The sequence below is a fragment of the Diabrotica undecimpunctata genome, chromosome 9 (genome assembly GCF_040954645.1).
Source record: "Diabrotica undecimpunctata isolate CICGRU chromosome 9, icDiaUnde3, whole genome shotgun sequence".
NCBI lineage: Eukaryota > Metazoa > Arthropoda > Insecta > Coleoptera > Chrysomelidae > Diabrotica > Diabrotica undecimpunctata.
The window spans coordinates 103,144,635-103,171,582 of NC_092811.1; the positions used below are offsets into that span (position 1 = coordinate 103,144,635).

Sequence of the window (26,948 nt, forward strand, 5' to 3'; positions counted from 1 at the left end):
ATTTTTTTATTTCTATAAAACGCTGTATTTCCCGCTTGAATTCTTCTTTTCATATCTACACTTTCATTTCTTCTGTTGATTAGTACTTCCAAATATTTGAGTGTTTCAACCTCTTCGAAACTGTGTGCATCTATTGTCAGTACTGTCATTTGTGTCTTATGTTTCTTACTTACGTTAATCTATTTTATTTTATTTTCATTTATTTCCAGTCCTTTCAGTTTGGCTTGGTTTTCTATTTCTGCTAAGGTTTTCTTTAATGCCTTATCGCATATCCTGTTACTTGTACAAGAAGGCATCTTTGTTTATAGTTCCTGCGTTTGACAGCTTTTCTATGATCTTGTCTAGTAATAGAATAAATAGTATAGTTGAGAGTGCATCTCGTTGTCTTACTCCATTTTTTATTTTTAATATTTATGTTCTTTCTCTTCCGGTGTCTATTATTGCTTGGGAATCTTGCATTGTCATTTCTATCATTCTTATAATTTTATTTTATATATTACTCTCTTGTTAGTCTTGGATCGTTTTTCTTTTGTTTAGTTTGTCAAACGCCTGTTCAAAGTCTAAAAAAAGTATGTGTTTCTTCGTCGTTATCGCATGTTTTTTCTATCATTTGTTTTAGCGTATGTATAGCTTCTATCGTGGATCTTCCTTTTCTAAAACCGTTCTGGTAATCTCCTATGCTTAGTTCTATATATATGGTTAGTCTGTCTCTAATTATACCAGTCATTACTTTATATGTTACATTTAGTAAATTAATCGCTTGGTAGATTTTGCATATTCTATGGTCTCCTTGTTTAGGGATTGTCACTATAATTCCCTTTTTACATTTTTCGGGTATTATTTCTTTGCTCCATATATTCTGTATTAGTTCATAAATCTGTCTGTATAGTGCCTTCCCATCGTATTTTATAAGTTCTGCATAGATTCCGTCTTCTCCGCTGTTTTCCCTTTTTTAAGTTTGCATATTTTCTCTTTCACTTCTGTATAGGTCAATTCTTTTTCTTCTTCATCTTGTTCCGTGTTCGTTATTGTTTCTGTTTCTTCTTCTCTATCTGTTTCTTGATATATTTCTTCAAAATACTTCTGCTATTTTTTTGCTTCTATAGCTATGTTAGCTGTTCGTTTTCGGTTACCTAATTTTAAGTATTGGTAAAATGGTTTTGAGTTTTTTGATTTTTTTCGATTTAAGTAATTTCTTGGTCTTTTGTCTTTGATCGTTGTATTTTTCTCATTCCTCTTCTTTGATTGTACTTATATATTACAGGATCCAACTTGTAAATCCAATACATTTTGGAGACGGCTATCGCCGTATTCCCGTTCTCCTCCGCTAATCCTCCCGGTACAAGGCATGCTCTTCCTCCAAACCTCTCGATTCCATCGCTCTTTTAATTCCTTCATTTCATGAGCGTCGAGGTCTACCTCTTTTTCTTCTTTCAGGGGGCTTTTATCTGTGAAGTTTCTGGGCCAACGTTCGTCAGGCATTCTCAATAGGTGTCCAAACCGTTTTAAACATCTTCTTTCTATTCTGTCAATGACCGTTTCTGTAGCATTCACGTTATTTCTTATAGATTATCATAAATTCTAGGTCATAAGAATCTTGAGCTAGGACGACTTGGTCATCCGCAAAGTCAGGGAGAACAGTATGTGATTTCCTATGGCGATTCCCAATCCCTGGCAGTGTTTTTTTTTTAATTTTGGAGGGCTGCCTCAATATATAAATTACACAGTAAGGGTGACATACTGCATCCTTGTCTTAATCATTTAGTTACTTTTATTGGCACTAATAGTCTATTTCCGATTTTTAGGTAAGTAGCTCCTTCGATTTATCTGTCTTATTTTCTGTGTGCTATTCACCTTTCATTCTTCGTTGTTTTTATTTTACATTTTGTAATCACTAGGATACGGCTCGGATAGATGTTGGCCCCTCTGTGAGATTTAACGTCATTTCTCCATTGTCTGTGTATATTTTTAATTAGTACATGGTCTGTTTGATAGTTTCCTCCAGAGTTTCTGGTCTCAGCCATGTTATTTTGTGTATGTCTTTGTGTTTATATCTCGTACTACTTATGTCCATGTTTATTGCCACTACTAAATTACATAGTCTTTCTCCAATATTGTTAATTGTGTCATGTATTGAGTTTGCACCTGCAACCTCTCTGAAGCAATTTTCTTTGCCTATTTGTGCGTCGAAATCTCCTATAAAGATTGTCCTATATTGTTCCGGGATTTTCTCGCCGTTTTCTTTTAGTGTTTCATAGAAATGCTGTTTTGTTAAGTCATCACTGTTTTCTATGAGTGCATAGACATTTATTATGGACAACTTGGTCGGTTTGCTGTTTACTTTTTTTATTCGCCTGCATACCATACTGTATAATTTTTTTTTCCGATTTTTCCATGTCCTCCCATCTGGTTTATTGAATTCCTGTAATATCTCTGTTGTATTCTCTTAACTGTTTCGCTAGTTCTTCCATTTTTTCTCTGTTTCCAGCAGCGTCCTCACGTTCCATGTTTCAATGTCTTTCGTCATTTTTTAATTCTCTTTCCCTTTTTTGTATTTGTCTTATTATTCTAAATATACCTTGACTCATTTTCTTCTTCGTTTGCATCGTCTGTTTCCTTTTCATCCATTCTTTTCATTCTTATTTTTCTAGTTTTGTTGAAGCATTTTCAATTTCTGTGAGTTTATTTTCTTTTGCATTCCATTTCAGCACCTTGTCATCTATTTCTAATTTCTGATTTCTTAATTGGATGCAGTACGACAAAAAAGACAATAATTTATTCTTTCATAACGACTCACTAACAGAGACTAATGCGGGAATGGTATTCCATTCCCGGTTACGCCCGCTCACCGTTACTTAATTTCGCTCACACCATTACGCACATGAGTTCCTAAATCCTTTTATGTTACCTAATTTGTTTTTAAGGGAAAAATATCTATTTTTTTCCATTCCTTTTAGATCTTTATTAAATTGAATGGTGTAAGTTTGCTAAGATCTCACTTTTTTTTTAAATAACACTGGGCGTAGCACGTACATAAATTAAAAAGATTAGAAAAAAATAATTACGAATTAATTTAAAAATGAATGGTTTATAAAGCACTTCCATGTAATTACTTAAACCGAAAGTAAGTCATGTTTTACAAGTACCGCTGTGAGAAAAATATACATGATGTTTAGAACAATATTTGAACTGTTAAGATCTATTCACAGTAAATTATTTTTTTACAATGGACCCCATCGAAAGTACCGTCTACGAAAGTACTCAAAGAATTATTTATAGAGTTGAGATGAATCTGTGGTTCGTTTATATTATTTAATAAAAGTTAATTTTCTATTATGAAATTATTTACGCAATCATATGATCGCAAATTAACTCGAGCAAAGTATTCTCTTAAGAGGATTGGCACAAAGCTAATAAAAAGTGATTTTAATTAGTATTTCGCATTTTATATTTACTATGGCTATAAATAATTCTATATTAATTTTATATAGCTAATTTTTTGCATATATTTTTTGCTAGGGCCAATTAAATTTTTAATGATCTTTGCCTATAAACGGATAGTTTCCCAAATAGTGCCTAAGTTAGTCTTGGCTAGATTCTCTTTATTTGTTCCATCGTGTTTATTCGAATGTATAACGCAAAAACAACTAACGGAAGACGGATAATTATGATCAGTATCAAGTCGTTTATTTTGACTCAGGAAAATAAAATAAAACATTTGTAATTTTCAGTTTATTAATCGATTTTAAATACGTAAATGAGAGAAAAATATTTTAATAATTATATAAATGCTTGAAATCTTCAAATTTTTAATTAAGGACTCTGATCTATTTTGCGCGTTAAATGTTGATTGGTGATCCGTCCCGAATTCTACATTAGGCAGAGTATATGCAGATATTGCAGTATATTGCAATTTTTAGAGCGTCATCATGGTGCAGAATAATCTGTATATTTCGCCCTAATGTGTGATGCTATAGCATCAGGCCCATAGCTTAGTAATTCTCTTCCATCTCCTTCTGTCTCTAGCTTCTTTCCTCCAAATTTCTATCTTCTTTTCTGTAGATCTGCAACTGCTTCCCTCTATCTTCTCGGTCTGCCTCTTTTCCTCTTATCTTCCGGTGTTCTCCATGCAATGTTCTTTACCTCTCCACTGTCCTTCATTCTAGCCTCTGTTCTAGCTTTGACGAAATCGCTTAATCTCCCTTCGCCGACCATTTCATAAATTTCAGCATTTGTTCTTCGCTCCCACCCTATTTCTGTCAACTTTCCTCCAAAAATTCTTCTTAATATTCTTCGTTCCAATATTTCAATTTTCTGTTGTATTTTCTTTGTTAAAACCCATGTCTCGCACCCATATGTTAGAGTAGGCCGCAGGATAGTTATATACAGCCTTATTTTTGTATTTCTCAATACCTCTTTCGATTTTATTATTCTTTGCTAACTGCCTGCACACCTTTCCTTTTGCTATTCGTAGATCTATTGCCTTTTTTTCTCCGCATTTATTTGTCACAAAAACTTCCAGATACATGTAATCCTCCACCTCTTCAATTTCCAGAATTTCTATTCCTAATGCAATTTCCATATTTAGTTTTCTGCTGTTCTTTTGCTCATTCTTCAGTTTCATGTATTTTATTTTATTCTTAGATTCTTAGCTATTTTTTCTAATTCTTTTCTACTCCTAGCCAAAAGTACAATATTATCAGCATAGGCAAGACAATGGTGACTCTTAATCAATATTGTTCCCGCTCTATTCATATTGCTGTCTCTTATTATCTTTTCAAATACCAAATTAAACAGCGTGGTGGATAGAGGATCCCCTTTTCTTACACTTTTCTGAACTCTAAAGTATTGGCTCTTCTTTTAATTAATCTTAACTGCGCTTGTAATTTTCTGAAGCGTAATATGTACCAGTCTGGTTATCTTAGATGGGATTTTACGTCTGTAGTGCCTTCATCAGTTTTGATCTACCTTCATTGTCATCAGCACCCTTAAAATCCACAAAGAGAAGGTGGGTCGGTATGTCGTATTCATATGCACCAGAGAGAATTTGTTTTAGCATAAACACATGGTCACTAGTTGATCGATTTTTTCTAAAACCATCTTGAGAGTCGCCCAATATATTTTCTGTGTACACTTCTATTTTTCTCTTTAGTATGGTTGCCAGTACTTTTTGTATGTGACGTCCAGGAGTGCTATTCCTCTATAGTTATCACAACTTGACAGGTCTCCCTTCTTATGTATTGGGTATATTATAGACTTGCACCACTCTTTAGGTATTTTTTTGCTTCCCAGATATGACATATTAGTTTGGTAGTCTTGTCCATATTTTAAGTTTTCTGCTGCTAAAATGTTCTTTCCAGAGCTTTTAAGTATTGTTTTTCATCGCAGTTAAAACTTCCTCAATCTCATCCTTAGTTGGTCTTGCAATATCTATTCCATCTATTGGTATTAATTCTCGTTCATTGTCGTTTTCCCCGTCTATTTCACCGTTCAGGTGTTCTTCGAAATATTGTTTCCGTCTCTCCAATTGTTGTTATTCATTTCCTATCAGATTACCTTCTTTGTCTTTAATGTATATCGTTTTTGAATTTTAACTTTTGCTTATTTCTTTAAAATCTTTGTATTCAATCATTCTTTTGGTATTTTTCTTCCATATTTTAAGGTTGACTCTCTAAAGACCCTCTTTTCTACCTTCGGCAAATTTTCTTCACTAATTTCCTTTGCCCATTATATGTTCCTTTACCATTACCATTTTTTGTTTGCAACATCTTTTGTCTATATATTCGCTTTAACTCTATTTCTTTTTTACATTCTGTATCCAATCATTATTTCTTCTTTTCTTTTTTATGCTTTGTTATATTTTTATTCATAGCTGTTTTTATACTATTTTCGATTATTTGCCAGTTTTCTTCTATGACATTTAATTGAACTGTTACTTCCTCTGTTTTCAATTCGTCGTTGTTATGTTTACGTCTTATGTTTTGCCTTCTTTAGGGTTTTATTTTTTCTGAATACTCATACTTTAACTTAACTCCGACATATAATGGTCTGAATCAACGTCAGCTAATCTGTAAGTTCTTACGTTAGTTATAAGTTCTGAAAATTTATCCTGAATTACCACATGATCAATTTGGTTTGTTTCCGCTTTTTTCGTGCTTACTTTTGCCCCCTGTAATTTTCTTGTTCATTTCTTCTCTTCCCACCTTTGCATTTGCATCTCCTATAATTATTAGTATGTCTCGTCTCGGTACATTGCCCAAAACGGTTTCTATTTCCTCGTACGTAGAAAGCATCTTTCGTTTCTTCCTTCTTTTCCTCTGTGGGTTGCGTGAATATTTACAATGTACATATTATGTCTATTATGTCTTCTTAGTCGTATGGCACATAGTCGATGGCATTTTGCTATAAATGCAGTTGCTTCATTTTTTAGTGTGTTGTTAACCAAAACTCATACTCCAAATCTCCTACTTTGGCTTCCACTTTTAAATAAAGTATAGTTTTCTATGTTTGTTGTCCCATTTGCCACTAGATGGGTTTCTTTTACAGCAATAATATCTATTTTATATCTCTTTAGTTCCCTAATTAAAATTTTCATTGCTCCGCTTCATATATCTTCCTAAGATTCCAAGTGGCCATATTAATTAGGTTTATTTGATTTTTTATTTTTTTCTTTTATTTTCTAGTGCTCTTCTCATATCCATAATCTCTTCAACTTTTTTCTTTTTCTTTTTGCATTTCCCTTTCTTTTCTTGTTAACTCATCATTTATATAAACTGTATCTTCCTTTAATTTTTTTAGTATGATGTTTTGTTAAAAAATATTGGATCTTAGAAGTACCCGGCGTTCAAAGTGGTCACGGAAGTGGCTTCTGAAAACGCAGCACTTTTCTCATATTAGATTATTGAGTGAATTACGTGATGAATCTAATGCCTAGTGAAACTATTTCAGAATTGACACAGACACTTATTTATTGAAATTAGGGACGCAGTATATTAATCATAAAAGAATATACTTGTAGGAGAACAGCAATATCATCCCATGAAAGGTTAACAGCAAGTTTAAGATTTTTGGCAACTGGCAGAAATTCCTGAAACTTATAGAGGACATTGTAGAATAAAGCAAATGTTACGGCCTATATATGAACATTAGCAAGACCTTACTTCACAAAATACTTAGTTTACAAATACGAAATTGATACTTTTTTCAAAAGTGTAAAATATTGTTGTATAAAGTTGTCCTCCAAATATAACGGCATGATTGAACAAGTCTCATTCTCTAGATGATTGAGGATACAAATGACATCGAAGCTTTCGAAATGAACCTTTGTAATTTATATTTAAATGGGAATAAGCCACAATTAAAGGTTAAAATACGTTTATTGACGTTTCAATTTCCACTTCGGAAATCGTTCTCAAAATAAAAACATTAGTAAATTAAACAAATTTTGTTTTTTGTTACTTAGTGAAAAATTCTTCTAATAATTTAATTTTATCTGACTCATCTATATTGACAATTCAGACATACCTTATACATTTTAAAGTAGACGACTTTAAAATGATATTGCCAATATTGTTGAGTTGCGTTCCTGGGACGACTTTACTTATAAGATAGTTCATTCGATTACATGAAATCAACTTTAACTTGAGAATATCCGTCAGAAAAGATCATAACATGTAATTCGTCTTTAAAAAGACAAATACATGCCATGATGACAGTAAAATTCTCCTGTTAGTAATTCCATAGTAAATTATGAGGGAAAAACCAGGAAAAAAACCTCATAATACTATCCCGACATGGTAAGTATTTGATCGTGCATTTAGTTTACCTTCAATAAACACCAAATTCCGATTTTATATGTTTGTTATTTAAAAAACATAAATGATGTATTCTCTATATATGTTACTGACTTACCAATACTGGTATTTTTCTTTTAATAACTTCCTCTTTCAATATGGGTAACCAGATCCTACTACATTCTGCCGAGGAATTCGCGACACAATTGGTCTCATTTAGCATAATTAGAGCCGCTTCTTTGATTTTTCTCTTTTTACCATCCGTTTCTTTTAGGACTATATTTGAATCATTAAATAATGATCATTATGAATCATTTATGTTTTTTAAATAACAAACATATAAAATCGGAATTTGGTGTTTATTGAAGGTAAACTAAATGCACGATCAAATACTTACCATGTCGGGATAGTATTATGAGGTTTTTTTTCCTGGTTTTTCCCTCATAATTTACTATGGAATCACTAACAGGAGAATTTTACTGTCATCATGGCATGTATTTGTCTTTTTAAAGACGAATTACATGTTATGATCTTTTCTGACGGATATTCTCAAGTTAAAGTTGATTTCATGTAATCGAATGAACTATCTTATAAGTAAAGTCGTCCCAGGAACCCAACTCAACAATATTGGCAATATCATTTTAAAGTCGTCTACTTTAAAATGTATAAGGTATGTCTGAATTGTCAATATAGATGAGTCAGATAAAATTAAATTATTAGAAGAATTTTTCACTAAGTAACAAAAAACAAAATTTGTTTAATTTACTAATGTTTGTATTTTGAGAACGATTTCCGAAGTGGAAATTGAAACGTCAATAAACGTATTTTAACCTTTAATTGTGGCTTATTCCTATTTAAATATAAATTAATTTAAAATGCCACAAGAAAATAGCTTCAGAACAATATTAAGAACCTTTGTAGGAGAATATTGTGCCTTTTCTGGACTAAAAGAATAACAAGCACTGAAGTTCTTCTAACGATCAAAGAGCATAAACGAATGTACATCAGATACTTAATGAGATAAGATAACTATAAACTACTTCAGTTGATCATCAATGGTCTACTTATGATTCCTATTTGCTAAAGGTGACAATAATGAACCACCAATACCAGAAGTAACGACAAACGAATAAACAAATATTGAGAAGAAAGAGGTAAAATAAGCATTAAGGAAATTAAAAAAAAAATCATCTGGATAGGATAGAATACTGAATGAACTCCTAATGCAAGGAGGACCAGATCTGACCAAACAACTAATAAGGCTATTCCAAAAAGTAATAGAACAAATCAGAATTTAAAAAAAATGGAGATCATCTATTCTAATATCTCTTTTCAAAAGGAGAGACCAATCGGACCCAGAAAATTACAGAGGATTTAATTTATTAATCACAACTTTAAAATTAACAACCCAAGTGATAACAAATAAACTGAATGAAATTATAACACCATCAGAAGAACAACAAGGTTTTATTTCGGAAAAATCACATACCGACGGTATATTTATAATGAGATAAGTGCAAGAGAAATCAATAGAATACAACAAACCGGCATATCTATATTTCGTGGACATTAAGAAGGTTTTTGGCCATGTCAAATTAAAGGACGTTTTCCAGTTATTGTACGAAAGGGAGTAATCAAAACGATCGAAAATATCTACCGAAACAATACATTAAAAGAAAAAGTAGAAAAAGAACTAACTGATAATATTGAAGCTAAAAATAGGATAAGACAGGGTGATTCCCTGAGTCCTCTATTGTTCAATGTCAAAGTGAAGATGATTTACAACGTATGCTGCATCAATTTAATATAATCGTCAGAAAATTTGACAGGTTAATTTCCCCAAAACAGACAAAATGCATGGTTATAACAGTAAATTTACTAAGATGTAAATAAGAACTGAAATATTTACGTTAAGTTTGCTTTGGATAATAATAAATGATATACGTATTGTTATTAACCAAGTTGAGAAAAAAGTTCTTTTGATTTAAATCTATTTACCATCTCTATAAAAGTCATAGTTCTGTTGCTAAAATATATCAATAATACATTAAAATAATATACGTTGCATGTTAAATATACACTACAATAAAAAACTTCGGATCATCTTAATATTTATCAGTTTGCAGTAAGTAACATCTGTCTGAAAACTTTCTCAAATAGTAGAAACAGTATTCAGGCTGATCTCTAAAGAAAATGAAACGTGAATGTATTCGGTGATATCCTAATAAGGATAGAGTCTCGATTCCTAACCTAGACCTGCAGCGAGAAAAAACAAAATGTGTTGACAATTTAAGAAAAAATGCGATAAACAGACGATTACTTACCAACACGACAGAAAGACGACGGCATGATATGTATTGATGATTAAAATCGAGTTGAAGAGTACCATAAAACTAGCATACTTATTGGTTGCTGTTTGTTTTAACATAAAAAACGAGATAGTTTTATTGATATAGTATGTATGAGAATAATAAAAAAACGGACTAGTTACGGAGGTGTTAATACAACTAGAGGAATATGTTTTAGGAGGTTAATAGAACAACTGCACATTTTATATGTAACAGATCTTGAAGTAGTACTCATTAACATGGAGTTACAGGGGGACCCTTTTTAGTTTCTAGTTTTTACGTCTTCAAATTAAACAAAACGAATGTTTTTCTTCAATTGAGTGCTGTTTTGAATTCATTATAATCATACAGAGTCTGGTTAAGAATGTCTTTATCGCTGAAGAAATTAAAATTTCTGCTCTGTAATTAATTACACAACACTGATCACGGTAATCGGAATCCAAGATCCGGCAGGAAAGGCATACACCACGAGGATCACAGGGCCTTTCAGGTCGTCAGCAAGTGAAAACTCTGTGATATGCTGAAGAAAACACCTATGCAATCTGCAATTTAACTCAAAATGCACAAAAGAATAAGTACGTTGAATGTAAAAAGTCTATATCAAAAAAGAAAAGCTTATAACCTGAAATAAGAAATGCAACGCTTAAAGATAGCATTGCTTGGATGTAGTGAAATTCGACAACTACATGTTTTATTACTCTGGAGATAACACCTTACATTCGTAAGGAGTTGTCTGTCTCCCATCGGACGCGTACCCAGGTGGTGGATATGGGAATGCCCTAGCCGATCATAGGACCGGTGGGAAGTTGGGAAATAAAAATGCCAACCGTAAACCAAAACAGACTAAGGTATGGTAACCCTAAAAGAAGAGTCCCTGGCCCTCCAGGTTGGGGGTTGGGCTAGAGGCTGACAACATCTTCCTGTAAAAAAACATATGTTACGGAACCTCAGGAACTATCAGCTGGACGGAACTCACGACGACGACTCTGCAAACGAAAAATGGAATTAAGTTAGGAACATGGAATACCCGAACCCTGTACCAAACTGGATCACTCACATCTTTACTAGACATAGTGAACACGTATAACGTAGATGTTTTAGCTTTGCAGGAAATACGGTGGACGGAAACTGGCACTCTTGACAAGAGAACCCATTCCATATATTACAGCTGCAATGAAAACTAACACATAGATGGAGTGGGATTTATTATAAACCGAAGAACAAAACGCCTTATTATTGCTTTAAAGCTTACAGTTAAAGAATGTGCTATTTGCGCTTAAAAGTAAAATTATTTAATTACAGTTTGATCAATACACATGCCACAACTGATGACGAATCAGAGGGAAATAAAAGAACAATTCTTCGAAGACCTAGAGCAAGCCTATAGGAGATGGCCAGAAATGACATTAATATTTTATTTAAGGTGACATGAATGCAAGAATAGGCCGAGACCGAGTTTTCATGCCTACGATAAGAAAGCATAGCTCACACAACATGAGTAGCGATAATGGATTACGACTAAACTTAGCAGCAGCACTGAATGTGACAGTCGCTAGCACCTATTTTGAACACAAGAACATACACAAGGTAACCTGGACCTCTCCCGATGAAAGAACAACGAGTCAGATTGATCACATCTTAATAGATTCAAGGCATGGAATAGACGTAATAAACTGCAGAAATTATAGAGGCGCAAACATAGACTCCGATCATTGCCTACTGATCTCAACATTAAGGGATAGAATTTTAAATACTAGTAAAGAAAATAAAATGGATACAAAAAAATGGAATGTACAAAAGCTGAGAGATGCGAAAATTGCAGAACGGTACCCGGAAAACATCACCAAGAGGCTAAGGAATCAAAATGTAAATAAAAAATACTAGACAGATATAGACTCCTAGTGGACCAGAATAAAGGAGACATTGAAGCAGCAGCGAAAGAGGAAATAGGAACAGAAATTTGTGCCCGTAGAAATCATTGGTTTGACGATGAATGCAAGAATGCAACAAAAGAAAAAATGAAACCTACAGAAAGATGCTAACCAGACGAACTAGAACAACTGTAGAGACTTACCAGACAAAGAGAAAAAAAGTAAAGAGAATAAACAAAAAAAAACGAAACCACCTAAATGAGGAACTTAAATATATAGAAAACCTCAACAAAGATAAAGCATTTAGAGCATTCTATAAGAAAGTTAACATCAACAGAAAAGAATTCAAGGCAACCACAAGACAATGCAGAAGTCATAATGGCGACCTATTAACAACAAGGAAAGATATATTGAATAGATGGGTTGGAATACTTTACCCAGGCACTTAATATAGAGAAAACAAAAAGAAAACCTGGAAGACGAAAGAGATGAGGCAAGGGGAACAGACGAGAGACAAGAGGAACCACCAACGATTCTTAAAGTTAAAGATGCAGGTAAAAAACTAGCCAGAACCAAAACACCCGGAATAGATAATCTCCCAGCTGAACTATATAAACAAGGTGGCCATGATACCAAAATGGCATTACAGCAGCTTATAAAAGAAATATGGACACAGAAATCCCTCCTTAATGATTGGAATATTGAAATACTTTGCGCCATACACAAAAAAGGAGATATCTTTGAATGCTCTAACGACAGAGGAATTACACTTCTAAATGCAACGTATGAAATATTTTCCACAGTACTACGTCATCGTATGGCACCATATGCAGAACGGATAGTAGGAAAATACCAGGCTGGTTTCAGAGGTGGTAAATCGACAATTCATCAGATTACAACCCTTAAACAAATTTTGGAAAAAACACTAGAATATGGCATTGATACTCATTACATATTTATGGACTACCGAGCAGCCTACGACTCTGTGAATAGAAGAGAAATGTTCAATAGCAATGAAACAGCTAAGAATACCAAATTAGTTGGTAAATTTAACAAAACTAACTCTTGAAAAAGTTGAATGTAGAGTACGAATTCAGGGGGAACTGTCTGAACCTTTTAAAATAAATAACAGGCTGCACCAGGGAGACCCTCTCTCCTGTATACTGTTCAATCTGGCTCTGGAAAAAGTAATAAGCATGTCACAAATCATAACCACTGGTTAAATATATAATAAATCAGTGCAAATCCTGGCCTATGCTGATGATATCAATATTGTTGGGAGAACGGAAAACGCTGTACGAGAGGCGTATGTAACATTAAAAGAATCAGCTACAAAAATGGGTTTAATAATAAACACCAACAAAACGAAGTATATGAAAATAAGCACGCAACCACAAATACTACGAACTTGTTATAGAAAACGACGTCATCAAAGCAGTGAACGAATTTATATACCTGGAAGCACTCCTTAACACTAAAAATAATACTACCGCAGACATAAACCACAGAAATGGTTCAGAGACCTGGACTCTAACAAAAAATAATGAAAACATGTTAGGATGTTTCGAAAGAAAACTACTAAGGCCAATTTACGGAGCAGTGAATGACAATGGAGTGTGGAGAAGACGATACATTTTCGAACTTTATATTATATATCAGGAAACTGATATCGTAAAACATATTAAGATAGGACTTCTGAGGTGGATAGGGCATGTAATGCGGATGGAACAAAATGACCCAGCTAGAAAAACGCTCCTTGATAGACCCATTGGTCAGAGAAGAAGAGGAAGACCTTGAACAAGGTTCCTTGATAACATCGATGAAGACATGAGAAATATGGGAATACGTGCTTGCCAGAGGAAGGCGATGAATAGGGACGACTGGAGAGAAATTCTTGAGGAGGCTAGGACCCATGTAGTGTTGTAAAGCCAGAATGATTATGATGATAACATCTCACAAAATCGCAATGAAGTAGCTATTGTTATTAACAAAGAAACCGAAAGATGAGTCAAAGGGTTTGTACCGATAACGAACAGAATTGCACCCATGGAATTAAGTGCCATGCCGTGCTCATTACAATATACGCACCGACAACTGAAAGCACAGAACAAAAAATAGACAGCGCTTGAAATAAATAGACAATGAATTGGACAAAACACCAAATGAAATGAATTGAAAGAAACCAAAAAAGAGAAAGTTTATATAATTTTGGGAGACTTCAATGCGAAAGTGCGAAAGTAGGGAAAGAAAGAGTATAGACAGAGTAAGAAAAGTAGTGATATAAAAGTAGTATGCGAATATGGACTAGGAACACATAATGAGAGAGGAGAGAGGCTAGTTTCGTTTTGCAAGGACAATTAACTCATTATCAAGAACACATAGTCCTAGAGATGACGTATCGACTAAAGCTTACCAAGGGGTAAATATAGCAAGTGACCAAAACTTGTTTTAGCAGACATGAAACTAAAACTAAAAAGACTAAAAGAGCTGCTCTCTTGACAGATCAAAAAACAGATACACAAGGAAGTCCAGAAAGTATAAAGATAAATACAACTTAACGCTACAAAAAAAAATTGAAAGAGTTAGAGAAGATTCTTGGGAACATACAATAACAACTTGAGGGCAATACATCCTCTAAAAGCTAACAATGGATAACACCAGAAATAAAGTCATTAATATCGGAAAGGAGGAAATACAAAATAAAAAAAACAACAATACAAAGACTTAAATAAAATCATCAAAATAAATCAAAAAACTAAAGAAATTGTGGCTATCAGAAAAATGTGCAGAAATAGAAAGATTGGAAAACAGCTGGAATATACAAAAAAAAACAAGTATTGAAAAAATAATGGACAAAAACAAAAAAATATTAATTGAAAGTGCTGAGAAAATAAAAAGATGGGAAGAATATATTATAAAAGAGCTATTTGAAGACGACAAAAGAATGGAGACAAGAGAACCAAGAAGTAGAAATGCAAAATTACACTACACTTCTTCTTTATGTGCCGTCTTCTACCGAAGGTTGGCGACCATCAAACGATAGGTTTCTCTGTTTTGTGCCGCATGTATTATGTTCGCAGCTTCTGGTATTTGAAACCATTCTCTCAAATTTCTCAGCCAGGATTTCTTCTTTCTGCCCAAACCTCTTCTACCTTCAATCTTGCTTTCCACGATAAGCTGTAGCAGACTGTACTTATCATTACGGAAAACATGGCCCAGGTATGATGCTTTCCTCCTTTTAACAGTTGTTAACAATTCCATCTCTTTACCCATTCGTCTTAATACCTCTGTGTTGGTCACTCTGTCTGTCCAAGGTATTCTCAGTATGCGTCGATACAGTCACATTTCTAGAGCAGCCACAGCCACACTACACTACAACTAGCAAAAGGAGAAATTGAAAAAAGCATTAAAACGTATAAAAAATGATAAATCCATGGGACCGGATGAAAGTTCATCCAATACCCAAAAACTCAATGCAATGAAATGATGTGAAGAATATAGAACGATCATCTTGATGAACCATGTTTGAAAAGTTTTTTTTTAAGTGGTACATGAAAGTGTCTACAAAATCTAGACGATAGAATAAGAGGAAACCAACCTAGATTATTTACTATAAAAACACTAGTGGAGTCCGGCCCCGATATCTAGCAGATCATACAGCTTTATATCGGTTCTGACAAATTTGTTAATTACTGGTAGTTAAAATTAAAAATATAATTTAATTTTTATACTGTTTGCAACTTAAAGTTAAATGTGACAGTGTACTGAAAATCGTAGAATTCTGTGAGTACAAAACTGCATTATTAACAACCTTAAAATCAGAAGTTTAAAAGACAAAATATTTTATCGATTTCAATTCAACTTATCGATTATCGACAACAACTTTTTGCTGGTTCTTGCTTCTAACAAGCAATTAGGCTAGGCTGCTGTTCAATTTTATTAAGTGGCCAGGTCCGGCTTCAGATCCTCTGTGCCAATGTACGTAAATTCTCAGCGGGAAGATGGATGAACCGGAATCAGCTACTACCTCACGAAATATACCCACTACGTCACATATATCTTACTCCAATGCATTAAACAGTTTCAAATATCCTTCAAAAGACCAAGGTATTATACTTTCAGCCATACAAGGAATAAAAGTTTTCGAATATATAAAAGCTGTTGGATCAATAGTACAGCCCAAAAATGTTGTTTGGGCATCCAAAATAGCAAACAACCGCATTTGCATCTACCTCTCCTCTAAATATGTAGTTGATCAATTTCTTAGCTCCCACAAATATATAAATATTGATGGTAACCAGATTGAAGTAAGAAGACTTATAACCCCTGCCCAGAGACTCATCATATCTAATGTATGTCCTACTATACCTAATAGCATAATTGAAGAGCACTTAAAAACTATGGGTATAAAATCCGCCTCTAACATGACGTTTCTACGAGTAGGCATGCAAGACTCAGAATACAGCCACGTACTCAGCTTTAGGAGGCAAATGTTCATAAGTCCTTTAGAAAATGCATCAATTCCTGACTCATTTCTAATCTCATTCGACAATACATCATATCGACTATACATTTCCATAGATGGTTTAAACTGCTCCAGATGCAAGATTGTCGGACATCACGATTCTGACTGTCCTTCTTTATCATCATCAAGCAACTCATTAAATCAAATGGAAACTGACCACCACGTGAATATACATAACTCTAACAATGAAAAATATAATCAGCTACAAGATCAACCACGAAACCAATACCAAGAAGATACCGAAACATTAATGGAACCAGAACCCAATACCATACAAAATCACGCATCAGCTACAAAGGACCAAACCACTTCCTCACAAACAAACAATGAATTACAAATCTTCAATCAACCAAAAATATTCCAAGATAATTCCTTAGTAATTGAAAGCGATAGAAAAACCACTGAAATTACTCCTGCAACTAAAAGACAAATATCCTCTCCTGAAATTCTTGAAAATGACCTACCTCCTCCCGATACTCAAAAACCTAAGAAAAAGCCTAAAACCCAAGAAGATATTCCAATTATTCTAAATCAAATTAAAGAAAAAATTGAAAATAGAAACCCTTCCTTTACACTTACTTTTCATGAAATATGTGATTTTCTGGCAAATTCCCTTCACTCAAAACATCCTGAACTCATTGTTAAAAATTATTCAAATGAAAGCCAAGAAATAAAAGAAATTTTAAACTTTATATATTCTCAAATACAAAATAAAACTTTAAAAAACAATATCACCAGATTGAAGAAGAAACTGCTTCTCAACAGTCCTTCTTCTACTGACGAAACTGACCAAGAATCAAGTTCTCAACAATAAATAGTTAACACATAAAGAATTAATGGCCAGCACATTCATATTACAGTGGAACCCCAACGGTTATTTTACACATATAGAATCCATTAAGCTTCTTATACACGAATATCTTCCTTTAGTCATATGCCTAGAAGAGACCCATTTCAAGCACCAAAATGTGACATTAAAAAATTATGTTCCTTTTCTAAGAAACCGAGTTGCAGATCACTCAAGCGGCGGAACAGCAATTTTTGTAAGGGATGACATAGAGTCAACTGAAATACAACTGCAAACTAATCTCGAAATAGTTGCAGTGTCAGTTACCCACAAAATGAAAATCAATATTTGCAATGTATACTTACCTCATCCTACTGATTTAGACATAACTGAACTAAGTAATGTTTTAAACCAAATTCCACACCCAAAAATAATATTAGGCGATTTTAACTGTCACAACAGTACTTGGGGAAGTAACAAAACCGACAAATGTGGCAATCTCCTAAATAATCTTATTGATAATTTAAATTTAGTTTTACTAAACACTGGCAAATCTACTAGGTTCAATTCATACAATGGTACATTTTCTGCCATAGATCTCTCTTTATGCAGTCCGTCGCTAGCTCCTTTATTATACTGGGACACATTGGGGTATTTATATGATAGTGATCACTTCCCTATCACGATAACCATAAACACTAATGATAAATCAACTTTTCCAATTCACCAGACATGGAAAATAAAGTCAGCTGACTGGAATTTATATCGAACACTGATAGAAGAACAAACAAACAAATCTAATTTAACCAATAACGCAAACCAAAATCTGGAAATATTTAATAACATTATTATTTCTGCAGCAACAATCACAGTGGGAAAAACAAAATCGAGTAAAAGGCAGCCAGTTCCTTGGTGGAATAATGAAATTGCACAAGCACTCACTTTGTCTAAACACGCTTTTAACGTTCACAAGAAACATAAAACTATCGAAAACCTTTTAAGGTTTAAAAATCTCAGAGCTCAAAGCAGACAATTAATCAAAAAAGCAAAACGAGAAAGTTGGAAAAAGTACGTTTCTTCAATAAATCCTTCCACTCCCTTAGGCAACATATGGAACAAAGTCCGCAGAATAAAAGGTACAAAATACTTTCGAGGTATAGATACTCTATCATATAATAACCAAACGCATTCAAACAAAGAAGATATTCCAGAAATACTAGCAGATATATACGAACTTAATTCTGGTGATTCTAATTACAGCCTATCCTTTCTAGAGCACAAAAAACTAACGGAGTCTTCAAATATACAAATCACAGAGAGCGGCAATCCAATAAACAAACCAGTAAGTCTTCAAGAATTAGAATTTTGTTTAAGTGCTAAAAATTCGAGTCCAGGACCTGATGATATCCACCCTCTTTTCTTACGAAATCTTCCTCTGAATGCAAAGCTAATACTAGTTGATATTTTTAATAATATTTTTATTCATCATGACTTTCCTGATCTATGGTCGCAAGCAACTATAATTCCAATCCTTAAATATAATAAACCAAAAGACGATCCAAATTCCTATCGTCCAATATCACTTACGTGTTGTACCTGCAAACTTTTAGAAAAAATCCTTAATTATCGTCTTAAATGGTACCTCGAAAACAATAACCTAATAAGTATCAGACAAAGTGGATTTCGTACGGGTAGATCCACAACAGACAATCTAATAACACTTGAATCAAGTATACATGAATCCTTTCTGTACAACCAAAAACTTATTGCCGTGTTTTTTGACATAAGAAAAGCGTTTGACACAACATGGAGACATCTTATACTAAAAACACTTCAAGAATGGGATGTTCAAGGGCACATGTTGTCCTTTATTAAAAATTTTCTAGAAACACGAACTTTTCGAGTTAGAACCAATGGATTTACATCGTCCAGACGAGTACTTCAAAACGGCACTCCACAAGGATCTACTCTAAGTCCTACTCTCTTTCTAGTTGCAATAAATAGTATTATACATCAAATAAAACTACCTGTATTTACTAGCCTATATGCAGATGACTTAGTCATTTATCTAAGAACAAACAATGTAACTCTGGGAACACATATACTGCAAACTACCTTACACACAATTGAAAGCTGGTCGCAAAACACGGGTTTTATATTCTCTAGTGAAAAGACACGTTATTTAATTTTTAGCAAAAGAAAAAATTATCCTAATGTTCAATTAACACTAAATGGAGTTGTCCTGAAACAAGCAGAAGAAATAAATTTCTTAGGACTTTCTTTTGAACGTAACTTAAACTGGGAAACCCACATCACCAATCTGCAACGTTCTTGCCAATCCAGAATTAATCTACTAAAGATGCTGTCAAATACCTCTTGGGGGGCAGATACAACAACCTTACTTACTCTATATAGATCACTAATACGAAGTAAACTAGATTACGGCTGTTTATGCTACGATACTGCTAACAAAACATCTTTAAAAAAACTTGACTACATTCAAAATATGTGCTTGAGATTAGTTTTAGGTGCCACAAGAACTAGTCCAGTAAGTAGCTTACAAGTTTTGGCTAATGAACTGTCCTTAAGCCAACGAAGGCAACTCCTATCACTAAATTACGTTGCCAGAATTTCAGCAAACAACAGCAACGTAACCTACTCAACAATACTTTGCAGAACAAATATAACGTCCGATCTTTACAGAAACATTGCAATAAAAAAACTACCATTTCCCGAACGAATAAAACGTATTGGTCTTAATTTAGAACAGTTCAGTCTTACTATGCCCATTCATGTAAATGTTCCTCCTTGGATGATTAAACCTCCAAAAATAGACACGTCTCTAAAAGAACTCCCGAAACATTCCACACATCCTTTCCTTATACAGCAAGCTTATAAGAATGTAATATCCAAATACCCAACAACCTATCAAATCTTCACTGATGCTTCCAAATGTCATGAAGGACATGCTGCAGCCTACATCTACGAAAACGTCAAGTCTACCATACGAATCCCAACAAATTGTTGTATATATACCGGAGAACTTACGGCAATTCACCAGGCCGTGAAAAAATGTTGTTCTATCAATAAAAGCAAATTTGTTATCATCACCGATTCAATGAGCGCATTACTTGGAATAAAACAGCTATATACAACTCACGCCATACTTCTCAAGATCAAAGAAGAGTTATCTTATCTACAGACTCAACAAAAAGATATTTCCTTTATCTGGGTACCTTCCCATATGGGAATAAGTGGTAATGAGGAAGTGGACTCTCTGGCAAGCAATGCAACCACCGACCAAAGTATTGCTATCATAAATCAAATGCCTTGGACTGATCACAAAGTAAATATCAAAGCCCACGTGTACAGAGCGTGGCAAACTACTTGGGATCACACTGCTAACAAACTCAAAGAATGTCTAAGTCAAGTAGGAACCAAACTAATCTTACCAAATAATAGAAAAGACCAAGTCATCATCAACCGACTCCGAATAGGACATACTTTCCTTACACACAAGCATATCTTCAACCAGGAGGCTGCTCCGATGTGTACCAAGTGCAACACTCAGTTGTCAGTGAAACATATAATTGTTGAGTGTCCAGTGTACCAGAACGAAAGAATCGCGTGTGCCCTTAGTGATAATTTAAAAAGTATACTAACGTCAAATTTACAGTCTTTATTAAGTTATCTTAAAATGACTCAACTATATACCAGATTGTAAAAAATATTTTTTTTTTTATGTAACAATATGTATCTTACTGTTTGTGTATGTCCCCCCGCTAATAACCCTTAGTGGTTGATGCGGGTATATTTGTTTAAATAAAAAAAAAAAAAAAAAAAAAAAACACTAGTAGAATGGTGTCTAGATGTGACGTATTCATAGTCTAGTTGATTTATTTTGAGAAGACCTTCGACAAAATAAAATACAGAATACTGGCAAATATATTGCGGAGCACAAAAATAGATCTTTAAGATGTGAGAATTATTAAAAATTTATACCTATATCAGAAAGCCATAATACGAGTAGACCAACAAAAATCTAAAAAGATACCTTTAAAAAGAGAAATACAACAAGGATGTGTATTATCTCCTCTACTTTTTAATATGTGAGCAGAAGAAATGTTTAGAAGCACTAGAAGATATCAATGAAGGCATATTAATTATCGCAACAATAGTAAATAATCTCAGATATGCAGATGATACAATATTCTCTGCGGGCAGTAGAGATATTCTATACATTTTGGTTGATCGTGCTACGCATTACTGCGAGAGGTATCGAATAGCTCTGAACAGAAAAAAAAACATAAATCGTGATTGTCAATAAGAACAAGATTGACAACGAAACAATCTACGTTAAAGGAAAAGTTTTAGCGAAAGCACCCAGATACAATTACTTGGGATGTGAACTAAATGAACAGTGAACAATGAACAACAGGACCGTGGCCTTGAAATAAGGACGATACATTCCGATAGAGAAAAGCGCTTTCAATAAGATTAAAGCAGTATTATGGAATGGAAAACTAACAATGAAAATTAGAACTAGAGTATTGAGATGCTACGTAGTCTCTGACCTTTTATATGAAATTGAAGCCTGGACAATTACGGTGGCAACTAAAAAAAGACTTTCTATCTTTGCAATGTAGTGTATCTAAGAATGTGGAAAATATCATGGATATAACACGTAATAAACACGGAAACATTAAGAAAGATGAAAAAAGTAAAAGAAGTACTTTAAAGGAAAGAAAAATGAGCTACTTTGGTAACCTAACAAGAAATAAAAAATATAAGTTGATGCGATTAGTTATACAAGGAAAGATTAAAAGGAAATAGGACCGAAGAGATGACACACGTTCTGGTTGAAAAATTTAAAGCAGTAGAGTGGAAAAACAATAATAGAACTCTTCAGAATTGCTGGAGATAGAGCAAAATGGGCAGTTGTGATTGCAATATCCTACAGGTCGACTGGCCGAAGGTTATTTACTCAGTGTGATAAAGACAATAATTTAACATCAAACAAAAAAAAAAGAATAGACCTACTTTTTTTTAACATCCTAATATATTTACAATCTATTATATGATTACAATGAGTATATTGTCTGTACAATATTTAATAATATTTAAAAATTGTTTTGAAGAAAATTGCAAATTGACAATTTCCTGTATATTATTGACACTGGAATAGTGTCACATAAAACAGGAACAACTGGAATAGAGTTTAGGATTTGGTTGGACTTTTGAATTGAATTGAATTTGAATTTTTAAAGCGTCTGAAGATAGGGTATAGAATGAGGTAACAGAACTTCTTCGTTATGCGACGGAATAGACAACCCTATTCCATTCTTGGTCCCAAGCCAATTATTCCCTGCACCCTTTACAAGACAATTACGTCGATGTTCAGAGGTAAGAAGTAGCATCCGGTGTGCCCGAAATGAGAAAAAACCAGAACTGCGAATTCGATGGTACATTTTTTGTATCTCAATTGGTTTTCCATGTTCTGCAAATCATTGATTTGCAATAGACCTGGTAGTAGAGAAGTGGTTTATTAGAGCCATCAACCTTAGGCGGCGATCTTGACAGCCTATTGTTCTCCTCGGCGTGTGCCCTCAATTTTCGTAATCGGTCTTCGTAATGTCATACCCATTAATACCTTAACATAGTATCTGAACTTCTATGAACCCTATTTGACATTTCCTGAAAAGAGAATCTTGCTTCTCTTAGACCAACTATCCGTCCCACGAAACTCGCTCAGTTGATGGAAATTAGCGCGTCTTCGTACTCTGGGCATTGTCAACAACTTTTAAAAAAACCAAGAACCGCACAACGTTAAATTTTGATCGCTAAAATTTTTATAATCTTTTTTCAATCGAGACGGAGTAACACATAAAAATTTTAAGGATATTTAAAGGACAGCTCAAACGTAATATGCATTTTAATAAAGTTTGCTATTAAAAATATTTAAGCAACCTGTGAATTTAATACTTTTACCTTTTCCACAACTATTGAGGAAATATAACAATACCTGGCCATTATTAATAATAGCCGATTTTTTTATTGATCCATTCTAAGACTCTGATTGGCGTATTTTTGACAAAAAAGATTTTTTTTGATAAAATAAAGTCAGATATCGAGCACAGTTTTATTAATTAAATCTTGCCCAAGTACTTTCGCCCCTTAGAGCATCTTCAGAAGCATTTCGTCAATTTTGGGTTATCCAACAATTGCAGAATATCATAAACATAATGTTGAACATAACACTACACTAAACAAGGATCAACAGTTTAAAATTATTTAAAAAAGTCGAAGTTACATTCTGGTCCGCAACCATTCTCTCTCCTGTTGACAAATTTCTAAAAAGAAATTCCCTCTCTCAATTAGAATTGCGGAAGCTACCTCACTAGAACGAAAATTAGTATTATTAAAATTGTTGTACAAAATTTTTTCGCCAATTTAAAGAAAGTAATGGATAAGTATAAATTTCGTTCTAGCAGAATATACAACATGGACGAAACTGCTTTAACCACGGTATAAGAAGCGGGAAAAGTCATATCTATAAAGGGCCAAAAGCAACTCGGGCAAATAACTTTCGCAGAAAGGGACACTTTGATAACTTTGTGTCGATCAATTAATGCAGATATTAACAAAGTTCCGCCACTTCTAATTTTCCGTGGAAATTTTTTAAAGATTACATACTAAAGGTGTTCCAAATGGAAGTATTGTGCAATGCAAATATTTGTGCAATGAATTTGTCAGTTTTGTTTAAATAAATATTTTTTAACATTTTTGGCAGACTATTAATTTTACTTAAAATATATAAGCAGTGACCACTGTATGGCTACTGGGATGGCGACTCTTAGATCCTAGGATCCTACAGTAGCCACTTTTACATTTTTTTTAAATCGATCCAAAAATATATTTTTATATTTCTTTGATTTTTATTTTATAAAATATTTGTTTTTATATCTTAGATCATAAAATTTTATAAAGTATATAATTATTACTGGCATGAAAAAAGATACCGACCAAAGAAAAAAGGGTGGCCGCTGTAGGGCGCTCTCCCCTACATTCACCCAAATGCACCCCTATGCATAGGGACTAATTCACCCTTTTCCCAAAAACGTACTTCTTTAAATGGTAGCACTCCACGGTGTTTTCATATTTGGTGGTCCATTGACTACATCAAATAATAAAATCCCTTTAATGTTGTAGTTCCTTTTAGCCCTCTTTTTTTTTGGACATAATCAATAGCCTACGACTGGACCAATGATTTTAAGTTAATTAGCTGTTCTGCGTCTTCCACTTTAGCAACAAAATTCATGCAATGTGCAATCAAATATCACGTAATGTTGGTTGCCTATGTTAGCGATGGGTAAACATCAACCATGGTTTATTTGAAAATGAAGAAATTTTTAATAGTTTGATTTACACTAGAAGCCTCTAAAAATTTCAAAAAATTCTTCTTTTTATATACTTTTAATTTGCTAATCATTAGATACTTTAGAAGTTTTCAGAAAACAAATGGTAGTATGTGTTTTAATAAAGTTTATATGTAATAATAAATAAAAACGAATATTGCTGTTATTTTTTAGTTAATTTTGGTAAATAGTGATATATTTTTAATATTTCATTCTTGAACGATGGTAATACGAGTTGTATTTTCGATTTTAATATTAATTTTTAAATTTTTCTGTAAAATCAGTTCCAACAAAAATAAAGTAGCACCCAAAAATTAAGATTAGAAAATTAAGATATTATTAAGTGCTTTTATTGAACCTATTGCTATATGCTATACCTAAAGTATAGCAATGTTAAACGCATTTTCTTCTCAGTTTTTTCTAACACTGTGTTCTGATTTTTAATAAACAAATGCAATGGCAGTTAAATCAAATGAAACAAATTAGAAAATACGATCTGATTTAAAAAACATCAAGACAAATTATGCATGAGAGTGACCATTAGAAATTTAAGCAGGGGATTGGCCAATTTGTATGTCCGTAAAAGACAGTCCTGTCTTTATTGACTGTCTTTGGTCATGACATATTTATGGAGTGAAGGTTGCCTCTAAAGCAAAGCATAAAACAAAACATATCAGACATCATACCTTTTCCTTAAAGTCCAAAATTTTCACATTTACAACCCATGTAGGGTTGTAAAGCCAGAATGATGATTAACGCGGTAGAATATTTCGCATATATCCTTAGCCTATTTTTTTTAAAGATTATTATGTTTTTTTTGCTTTCTTTACAATTTTTTTACACTCTCTCTGGTAGTGAATCTCTTCCAGTTTGAAATTGACATCTTTGATATATCATCTACTACTTGATCTTTCTTAGTTCATTAGTTCATATTCTCCTTGTTCTGACTTTATTGGGTCTGTATTCTTCTCATAATTTTTCTTAGTTTTTCTTCATATTTTATTTCGTAAAACACATTATTTCCGTTCTATATACTATCACCAGTTAATGGCTGCTTTTTATATTTTTGTCTTTGTTTTTTTGCTCAGGTTTTTATTTTTAAGGCCTCAGCGATATTTCCAATACCCCTTGTTCTCCGCTTAAATTTTTTCGCTTGTTTCTGCACTCCTTTCATTTTTGTCATCCACTAATACCACCATATATTTAAAGTAATCAACCCTCTGGAATTTATCTTCACCGATTTTGATTTTTGTTATACTGTTTACATCGGTTCTTGTACTTATTAAGTATTTTGTTATGTTCTAATTCATTATTAGTGCTTTTTTTGCTTCTCTTATAAACGTTCAAAGTGTTTCTTGTAGCTTTTGTTTGACACGCTCTACCAATGCTAGTTCGTCTGCGTATCCTATGATTTGTGGTGAACTTTGAATAATTGACTTTTTCAGCTCTGGAGTAAAGAATATATAACCGATTTTAAAGTCATTCAGTACTTGATCGTCAAACCCAGAAATTCCCGAAACAACGTGGAGTACGCCAGGGGGACACCATATCGCCGAAACTTTTCACTACGCTTTTGGAATATATATGTAAAAGGGCAAAACTGACCGACAAGATCCATAGACCAGGTAATGGCCTATAAATACCTAGGTCATGAGATCCGCATAGGAAAAGATAACCAAACCGTTGAGCTTCTCCGTCGTATAAGACTGACTTGGGCAGCCTTCGGCAAGCTGAACCATATTTTCAAATCGTCTGATATACCAATATTCCTTAAAAGAAAAACCTTTAATCAGTGTGTTTTGCCAGTGTTAACTTACGGTGCGGAAACGTTGACCATGACAAGGAGAACAGTTCAAAAGATCCGTGTGTGTCAAAGGGCGATGGAGCGTGCTATGTTGGGCGTTTCACTACGAGACAAGATCCCAAATCGCCAGCTACGACAAAGAACAGGAGTGGCTGATGCAGTAGAGAGAGTAGCAACACTAAAATGGAACTGGGCAGGTCACGTGGCTCGAATGACAGATAATAGATGGACAAAGCGGATACTGGAATGGACACCAAGAGATGATGCCTACCGAAGCAGAGGTCGTCCACCAACATGTTGGACTGACGATCTAAAACGTTGTCATAGGAATTGGATGCAAGGGGCACAAGATCGAAATAGATGGAAAATTATGAGGGAGATCTATGTCCAACTGTGGATAAGCGA

General features: G+C 33.6%; 1 protein-coding gene across 1 annotated transcript; it reads right to left on the reverse strand.

The window, feature by feature from the left end:
- Positions 1–1,972: 1,972 nt before the first annotated feature.
- LOC140451270 (uncharacterized) lies at positions 1,973–2,365 on the reverse strand. The gene has a single exon (XM_072545011.1). The coding sequence runs from the start codon at positions 2,363–2,365 to the stop codon at positions 1,973–1,975; it is 393 nt and encodes a 130-aa protein (XP_072401112.1).
- Between the last annotated feature and the right edge of the window lie 24,583 nt (positions 2,366–26,948).

Excerpts from the sequence above, each read along its gene's own strand:
- LOC140451270 (XM_072545011.1), bottom strand. The coding sequence starts at position 2,365 with ATGGTATGCAGGCGAATAAAAAAAGTAAACAGCAAACCGACCAAGTTG.